This window comes from Poecilia reticulata, chromosome 19 (assembly GCF_904066995.2).
Source record: "Poecilia reticulata chromosome 19, P_reticulata-male-v2, whole genome shotgun sequence".
NCBI lineage: Eukaryota > Metazoa > Chordata > Actinopteri > Cyprinodontiformes > Poeciliidae > Poecilia > Poecilia reticulata.
In genome coordinates this window covers 15536649-15545961 of record NC_088848.1, presented here as the reverse complement: position 1 = coordinate 15545961, position 9313 = coordinate 15536649, and the positions used below count along the sequence as shown (strand labels likewise).

General features: G+C 38.4%; 1 protein-coding gene across 3 annotated transcripts; it reads left to right on the top strand.

Moving 5' to 3' along the window:
* Positions 1 to 55: 55 nt before the first annotated feature.
* On the top strand, positions 56 to 9128 carry tap2t (transporter associated with antigen processing, subunit type t, teleost specific). 3 transcript variants are annotated; one of them, XM_017310882.2, is made up of 12 exons: positions 56 to 159; positions 1335 to 1870; positions 2772 to 2886; positions 2964 to 3094; positions 3258 to 3463; positions 4378 to 4575; positions 4664 to 4792; positions 4880 to 5071; positions 5214 to 5387; positions 6235 to 6394; positions 6693 to 6829; positions 8414 to 9128. In XM_017310882.2, the coding sequence occupies exons 1-12, from the start codon at positions 92 to 94 to the stop codon at positions 8609 to 8611; spliced, it is 2244 nt and encodes a 747-aa protein (XP_017166371.1). In that variant the 5' UTR covers positions 56 to 91; the 3' UTR covers positions 8612 to 9128. The 3 variants fall into 3 exon arrangements, with proteins under 3 accessions (XP_017166371.1, XP_017166372.1, XP_017166373.1); XM_017310883.2 differs by lacking the exon at positions 56 to 159 and adding an exon at positions 259 to 487; XM_017310884.2 differs by lacking the exon at positions 56 to 159 and adding an exon at positions 259 to 532.
* Positions 9129 to 9313: the final 185 nt, after the last annotated feature.

Here is a 9313-nt window from a genome sequence, read left to right as displayed (position 1 = left end):
GAACATGTAGACAGATTTGAAAGGCGCTGTTCAGATGTTTGCCATTCAGTCTGAGTGAGTTCGAGCTGTTCTGTCGAGAAGAACCGAGGAAATGTTAGTGTCTAAATATACAAATCTGACAGAGACATACTCCAGAAGAGCTGCAGCTATAGCTGAAAGGTGGTTCAATTTTAATTTAATAATTTTTTTTATAAATTATAGGGAAGGTTCTGTACAGTGTACAATATATATTCTTCTGGGTATATTGTACATTGCCGCCATCTTGTGGCTGAATTTTGAATAACTCAGTTGCTCGGCTGCAACTGTCAAAACTTTAATTTAAAACTTTATTACTGTTGAGGAGCAATAAACAACCGAGTCAAATTAAGACACCGGTTTATAAACAGTTGCTTTGTGTTGTTTTATGAAACAACCATGAATCAAGTGAAGGTGAAAGTGAAACCGAAAGTAAGTTAGCAGCTAGCAGCTAGCTAGGCATTGGAGAACGGTAAGTTACTGGAATTACGTGTTTAAATCCTACTGTGGGCTTCAGGTAAATGTTAAATTGCTAACAGGTTTATGGAACATAATGAATATTTTGTCGCTGAAGGTTGACGCTTTCTATCTAAAATGGAAGCTGAACATTGCAGTACTTTTAGCTAGGCTTTGGTTTAGTGCATGGGTTTCATAAAGGTAGCAAATGACTCCTTATTACTGTTTCACATTTCAAAAGAATGCTGGGTTTTCTTTGCTAACACGGTACGACTAAAATCTGTGATCTAACAACTGACTGCGTGCAAAGTTGAAGACCACATGAAGACCATAAAAACAAACGCTCCATGTAAAAAAAAAAAAAAGTATGCAATCTAGTTAACATATTTTTCTGTTCGGGAACATTAAGAAAAACTAGGTTATATTAGGGGAAATGTGTTAATGTTCACACTATGACCTATGTCATTTTATATTGTTTTGTGATTTTTGTACATTCTATAAATTAACATGGTCCTAGTAATCAAACAGTGACTTTTAAGATGCACCTATTGCTTCAAATTTGAACAAATACACTGATTTATATTCCTCTGACAAATAATATTTTATTTTTCAAAAGGCAGAATCATCTTTAATAACAAAGCTGGAAATTAAATATTAAGGGTAATTTCAAGTGCTTGCATCAGAAGCCTCCATCTTGGTCCTATAAACTGTACAGGAAGTCATATAGAGTATGGAAGAGAACATGGGTGCTATATTGAAAACATTGTTTATGTTACACATTTTTGATTTGTCAAACATATTTACATACAGCCTAGGTGAAATAAAGCTGACGTACATGTAATGTCTTGTCTCTTTTGGACCAGCTCGGGCCGTTGGAGTTGGACCGGCCATCAACGGACAGTAATGGGGGTGATAATATGGGCGCTGTGCATCATTCTCCTCGATGCCTTCCTGTGTTCAGCACAGTGGGCGTGGCTGGTGCTGTGGAAGTGCTCCAGCTGTGGCGGACTGGCAGGTGTGTGGGCCTTTGGACTGATAAAGTGGCTTTTTCTCCATGTTTTTATCTCAGCACTAACAGATGGAAAACAGCGGGCAGTACTCCATAGGTTAGCAGCGCTCCTCTGCCTTGTTTCTCCTGTGTTTGAAACTGGACGAATCCTCACCGCACCTCCCTCGGAGCGGCCCGCAGAACCTTCTCCTGATCTCAGCATGCTGTTGTTGGGCGCTGCGTCCTCATCATTGGCCTGTTTGGTGTGGGAGAAGTGGATTTCTCCAGATGGACAGAAGGCAAAAGACAACCTGGACACTAAACGTTTGCTCATGAGAGTGCTGACGTACTTCAAACCAGACACTGTTCATCTGATCGCAGCTTTTGGCTTCCTCATCATGGGAGTCATCTGTATGTATAACCTCTGATAATCAACCTTATCTGACATTTATTAATATGCATTGACTGATGAGAGATTCTCACAGTTTGGTAATGTTGATTAAATGCCATGATTACCCATCAGAAACACAACAATAATAAAAAAAATCCTTTGCAATGCAGTTTATTTTGATACAAACTTAAGAAAGCAACAATTATTCCTACTGTTGCTGATGTTTTATTACTAAGTGATTAATACATAACATTTGTTTTGGATTTTTAAAACAGACTATATAAAAAATATGCAAGCAACATCCACTAAATTTATATTGGCTTCCTAGAGGAACATGGGTACACGTAGTTGATGCTAGCTGGTTGTGTTTCAGCATTGCCCTCCTTTATATTTCTTGTTATTTCTTGCAATTTCACCCTTGAAAAATAAATGACAAAGAATTATGTGAGTTGAATGCCTTATGCATGTGGCCCATGAGGTGATGGTGGACAGTTAAACATTTAGTGTTTAACTATCCGGACACAGTTAAACACTGAATATTACACCCTCGATCCCAATATACATACAAAATGGACACACGTTAAAACCGACACGCAATTCATATGGATATCAGGGGTTGATGCTCCACCAAACGTTCATTACTTTTTACTTACAGTCATGTAACACATGTTTTCTGATATGCTAACAGCTATAGCAAACTGAACACCTTTCCTAGAATCCCAGTAAAACTTCTTCACACCGTAGGAACAGCATATTGGTGGTTTTGAAACCATAGCTCATTAAAACCTTGATTTCGCTTCTAGTACCAGAAGGTGTACCATGCTTTTTAAAAAAATTAACGAACCATTGCTGCCATTCATTGCTTTTACAGTAAGTAAACCAACTTACAGTAAATGTTCATCTTTTTCTTTCCTTCAACAGGTGATACTTACATCCCTTTATATCAGGGAAAAGTGATTGACATGCTCAGCGGTCAACAGCTTCAAAGCGGTTTCGGTTATGCAGTCGGGCATCTAGTGCTTATTTCTTCTGGAAGGTAATAAAATAAAATAATTAATTTCTTGAAAATAAGTCCACCTGATTGAGAGCTGATGTATCTGCCTGCTCTGAAAGCGCGCTATTCTCTGGGATGAGAGGAGGCATTTTTATGGCTACGTTGGCCAGACTGAACAAGAGACTGAAACATCTGCTGTTTCACAACCTCCTGAAGCAAGAGGTGCACTTCTTTGAGGAGAACAACCCAGGTGAGAGATTTTCAGATGTAGTAATTGCAAGCATCTTTTAAAAAGTGTTTCAACGCTATAGTGGAAGACTCAGAGACCCTGGACTGAGAACTCGTCAACTTATTTTGCTAACGGTGGAACCTTGCAGGGCTTTGTAATTCATCAAGACCTTTTTTCTGTCCAGGACGACTGTCCTCTCGGCTGCACAGTGACGTTGACAGGATGGGACGAACCGTGGCGCTGAACGCCAACGCAGTAGTTCGCAGCACAGTCAAGACTTTCCTCATGCTTAGAGTGATGTTGGGCCTGTCCTGGGAGCTGACCGTGCTCACCTGCATAGAGATGCCGCTCCTGGCCACTTTGCAAAATAAATACATCAAGCTGTCCAAGGTGGGTCTATGCCATACACCTCAGATTCACTTTAATTCCTTTTGGGGCTTTTTGTAGGAAGGTTTTCTGTTAGTTATCCTGCAAATCCTTGGATGTTTTTTCCCTCCATCCAGGAGATGGGTTGTCAGATCTGGGGTTCTTCTGCCGTAATGAAAAAGCTGATGCCATAGTTTGAGGTCTTTTGGTCTGATCCCTGTTTGCTGCTTCTCCTGGAGCTGATGGATCTGTTTCATCCCAAGATTGAACAAATCTCTGTTTAATAATGGTTAATAACTGAACCCGGCTGCTTTAAACTTCTCAGCAGCTTCACACACAGGTGGAGTCTATTTACTAATCAGGCGTTTTCTGAAGGTAACCGTCTACACAGGATTTTATATCTTGACTGAGTAAATATTCACTGCAAACTCATGAGGTTTTTAATTGTAAAAGGTTCAACATCTATGTACGCGTTGTCCTTTTACTTCACAATCATGCAATTCCTTACAATGCATTAAATACAGATATCTATCTAATTAATATTTACCAATTAGGTGAGTTTTGAAGGCAGTTGATGGCTTTGAATTTTATTCGGGGCTGTCAGAGTAAAGGGTGTTCAATGCAAATGCACAGCATGTTTTTATTTATTTATTTATAATGTGTTAATTCAGTCTCTCATCAAAATCATATTAAGATGTATTGAGGTTTGTGGTGGTAAAAGGAGAAAAGTGCAAAAGGAGTTTTAAGGTGATGAGCTGGAAGGTTGACGTGAAGAGGAGTGTCTGATTTCCCTCCTGAACTAAGCGATCGTAAAATGTAAAACTACAGGAAATGTTTCATTTTGTTGACTAATGGATAAGAAAGTGAGAAAATGCTTCCACAGAATTGACTAAACTCCAATGTAATAAATGGGTGGATGTTTCCTGCGTGTCACACAGGATCTGAAAGATCGGACACAGGAATGCCTCGCTCAGAACAAAGATCTGGCTTCCCAGACGATCAGCGGGATCCGAACGGTCCGCAGCTTCAACGCCGAGAAAGAGGAGCTGAGGCGATATCACGTGGCTCTGGAAGAGCTGTGTGCCATCAAAAGACAGTCAGACATATACAGCGCAGTTTATCTTGTAACACGAAGGGTGAGATCTATTTTTACCAACAAACACAGTTATTTGAACTTTTTTTACAGCTGTGTGAGTAATTCCTCTACGTTCTTTTTGCAATCAGTTGGTGACTCTGGGTATAAAGATATTTATGCTGATTCAAGCCCGAAGCCTCATTTCTGCCGGTCAGCTCAGCATCGGTAGTCTGGTGTCCTTTTTCTTGTACCAGAAGCCGATGTCAGTCAATCTACGGGTGAGCTCAGTGAAATGTGCACCATATGTTTGAGATGTGAGCCAATTATCCTGGATTTTACTGACGAAGATGTTCTCCTTGTCACAGGAGATCATGTATTGCTACGGAGAGACGATGTCCACAGTGGGAGTCATTTCCAAAGTGCTGAGTTACATGGACAGGACACCAAAAAGCAAAGAGGAAGGACACTTGGCTCCTAAGAAGCTGGATGGGAGAATAGTTTTCCAAAATATCAGTTTCAGTTATCCCTCTGCTCCCTCTGGTAAACCAGCTCTAAAGGTAACTTTCTCAAACTCAGGCTTCTGCTTGGTTTAAAAAGTCCTCATAAATCTTAAATTTACGTTACTGAAGCTTGAAGATTTAACGTCGTTGAAGACCAGAAACAGAATGGATCGTCACTGTTGTCGTTTTCCCTCCTCAGTCGGTGTCATTGGACATCCGCCCAGGGAAGATCACGGCTCTGGTGGGTCCCTCCGGTGGTGGGAAGAGTTCCTGCGTCAGTCTCCTGAAGAGGCTGTATGAGCCTCAGGAGGGTCAGATCCTGCTGGACGGGGAGCCGCTACACCGCTACCAGAAGAAATACTTCCATCAGAAGGTACAGTTGGTGACCTTTAGCATTTATTTTTTAAATTCTAACATGAAGTCAACCTGAAGAAGGTTTAGAGGCGAAATCACTCAATTATGTGAGAGAAAAGTTGCAGTTAATTCATATTTAAAATCAGTATTTTAAAGCAAATAAAATTATTACAGAGCTGGGATTTTAAAGCTTATTTTATTATTGATAGGCACCTTTAGCTTGGTTAGCATTAATAACAATGTGGATTCTTAGAGAATAGTGGTCTTTACCTTTAATGTGACATTTCCAGAATATTTTTAGCATTTCTAGATCCTCTGCTCCCTAATAGAGAGAGGATATCTCTCAGTGAAAATAACATCTCCTTTCAGATAGCTTCTTGAACTTCTTAAAGCTTAGAAATTATGTGTTCACTGATCGGAAAATGTAGGATTTGCGATTTATAGACTGACCTGTTAACATTTAAGGCCAAGCAAGCAGAAAATGATCCCAATGTGACCAACAGATTTCTTACATTTTTAGCTTGGACCCGGCCAATAAACATGAATACAAATGTATACTAATAATCTGCAACTATGTAATACTTATGCACACTAAAGTCATAATATTGTATGATATTTGAGGCTATAAAGAAATTATTGTTTATATAAAGGAGATTTTCTATGAAAACAAACCGGTAGATTCATATAGTTACTTTTCTTTATAGTAATAAGAAGAAAACTCATAATGCTTACAGAGGGATACCCAATGCTAAAAGTATTATCAGTTTGTACTAAGAACTTTGGTAAAATTACAGAATCAGAGGACAGAACGGGACAAATAGCTCAACTCGTGAGAAATGCTCTGACGCCGTTTGTTGTTTACATAGGTCGCACTGGTTTCCCAGAATCCTGTGCTGTTTTCTGGTTCTCTGAAGTACAACATAGAGTATGGTCTAGAGGAGCGCCCTCTGGAGAAGGTGGAAGAAGTTGCAAAGAGGATCAACGTACACGAGTTCATCTCTCAAATGGAGAATGGCTATGACTCTGGTAGAGAGCTGCTGCATTTACCTCATTTTGTGATGTTTCCATCTTTTTATTGTGCCTTAGAAATCATGATAGTCTTAAGCTACTTTTCCAACATTTTTCTACAGTTGTAGCGTTAATTGAGGTTGAAGTTGGTCAAGCAGTTGGTGAAGTTAGCCTTTTACTTTAGATGGGCAATCATGCCAAATTTAAAATTGATTCATAAAGTTTATGATTGTAATGTAAATCGCTCAAAGCACTGATCATAGAGACTGAAGGACGCTTTCCCTATGGAGCAGCTAACATATTTTTCTTTGTCCAGATATTGGAGAGTGTGGAGGCAAACTGTCAGAAGGGCAGAAGCAGAGCCTCGCCATCATCAGAGCTCTGGTTCGAGATCCCCAGGTTGTCATCCTGGACGAGGCCACAAGCAAACTGGATGTAGATGCAGAGAAGGCGGTGAGTACAAAACACGGTCCTGGGAATGATGCAGATGCTTCTGGAGATCAGATCAGTTGGTCTCATTGGAACAAGGTCAAAACGCAGGCACAAGAAATCTGGAATTTAATTTCAGTAGTTTCCAGGCCTGGAAAAGTATGAAAAAAGAAGTCCATCGTGTTTCAGACCTTTTGTTGTTTTTCTAAGATAAGAATGAGATTTGGTCAATAAAAGGATTTGGCTGAACCCAAGTATTTTACACACTTACCAGTTGAACATAGTTCATCCTTAACAAGACCTAGTTTTACCTTCAGTTCAGCCAGGTTAAAATGAATTGATGCATGTTCATCACAAAAGAGTTAAAAATAGGAAATCCTTAAATACCTTACTGTAGGTGCTTTTCCATTTCAAATGTGAGCAAAATGTTTTTGATATTCCACTAAAGTAAAAAAAAAGCACAGTTTTCCATTGCTGTATATTTCCATTAAATAGGAAAAACATTAAAAATTTTATGTGAAAATATTCATTAAAAACATGCCGGCGCCATAATCCTCCTACCACTTCCTGTTGTCTTTTTTTGTTTTTTCTGCCAGTAGTAACATCCGGTTGTTGATCACATGACTTGTGTGGTTCAAAAAAGTGTTTCCATGGCAGTTTTGTGAAATAAACAAATTTTGATTCAGCAAAAAAAAAAACACTTCATCCTAGTGCAAAGACTATCAAAAAATGTGAGTTTTTTTTTTTTTTTTTCAAAACTGCCGTGTTTGTATTAAGCTAATTCATTTTCGTAATTTCAGTTTGCTCAATTTTATAGTCAGTGGAAATGCAGCTAGTGATTATAATTTCTAATCTCTTACTAATACTGACCACTTTAGAAAACACAGCTCTTTTAAATTATTTGAAACCATTCTACTTTATCCTCAACTAATTCATTTGTATTCATTGTAAATTAATCATAATTAATTCCACATAAAAAAAATCGGTAACACTTTATTTGACATGATACTGTCATAAACATGACATAACACCTGTTATGTCATGACATAACACGTGTTATGTCATGAACAGGGGACATAACCAGTCATAAACATTCTTTATGAATGTTTATGACCGTTGTCATGAAGTGTCATTCAGTAAATAATGACACTTTTAATGCAAAGTTGCTCTAAAAGTTGCATTTAAAGTCCATTAAAAATGCCAACTTTGCATTAAATTGTCATTATTTACCGAATGACACTTCATGACAACTATCATAGACATTCATAAGGACTCATTCATGTTCATAACAGATGTTATGTCATGTTTATGACTGAGTTATGTCAGTCTTATGCACACACCTTCAAATAAAGTGTTACCAAAAAATCTAATTTAAAAATATTTATTTCTAAAAAAGCATTTAACCATTACAAGTTCAACGATTGTTTGGGACTTACATTGCCTCATTTCTTGTGAAACATCAGTTTAAATCTAATCAATCACCAGTAATGTCAGCGCGGCACAAACAGACTCATTGGCTAAATGTCAGCCAATCCCATTAATACTGGATCCCCAGTAACAACTGAACTAATCCAGTGACGCTCGGCCCTTCATGGTGTCATTCCTCAGGTTCTGAAAGAGGTTCTGGCTCGCGGACGGACAGTTCTGATTGTGGCTCATCAGCTCAGCATTGTGGAGAAAGCGGATCACATCATTTTCATGGAGGACGGGTCGATCCGGGAGGAGGGGACCCATCAGGAACTCATGAACAAAAAAGGATGCTACTTCCGTTTGAAGGAAGAGCTGTTTTCTGAAGAAAACTTGTAAAACAAAAATGACTCACAAACACTTATCATCTTGTATTTCACCAAAAAGCTTCTGTTGTAAATAACAGGTTGGTTGAGGCTGCATATTTAATGAACACATAACAATGACTGTGTCAGGAAGGGAAATATGATTGTTTTTTATGTTTATTGTTTGATGTGCTGCATTAAAATAATTTGACAGAAAAGCTGAAATGTTGGATGTTTTTTTTGTCTTTACCACCTAAGGCGATGTTCACTGATCGTCATCAGTGTAAAATAAATGATGTGAATATGTACATTTAGGTAAGGTCTACCAATTGTTACTCATTATTTTTCGTAGAATATTATGATTTCAGGCAAAAACATATCTAATAATGACTGGTTGTTTCTGTGAGCCTCTTGCGTTTTTTCACATTCCGTTACAACGACGAACCTCAGTGTATTTTATCAGGAGGCACAAAGTAATGCACCACTGTGAAGTTGAGGTAACGTGTCCTCCTTCTTATGGAAGTTCTTACAAATAAAAGTCTGAAAGTTCACACATTTTTCATCAGCCTTCCTGAGTCAGTACTTTCTATAATCAATTTGTTCTTTCAGCTCCAGCTGCAAGTTTTATGTCTCTACCTTCTGTGTACAAACTAATTTATCTCCATTCTTCTTTCTAAAACAACTCAAGCTCAGTCAGATTGGATGGAGAGCATCTGTAAAATATCATCTTTATAGT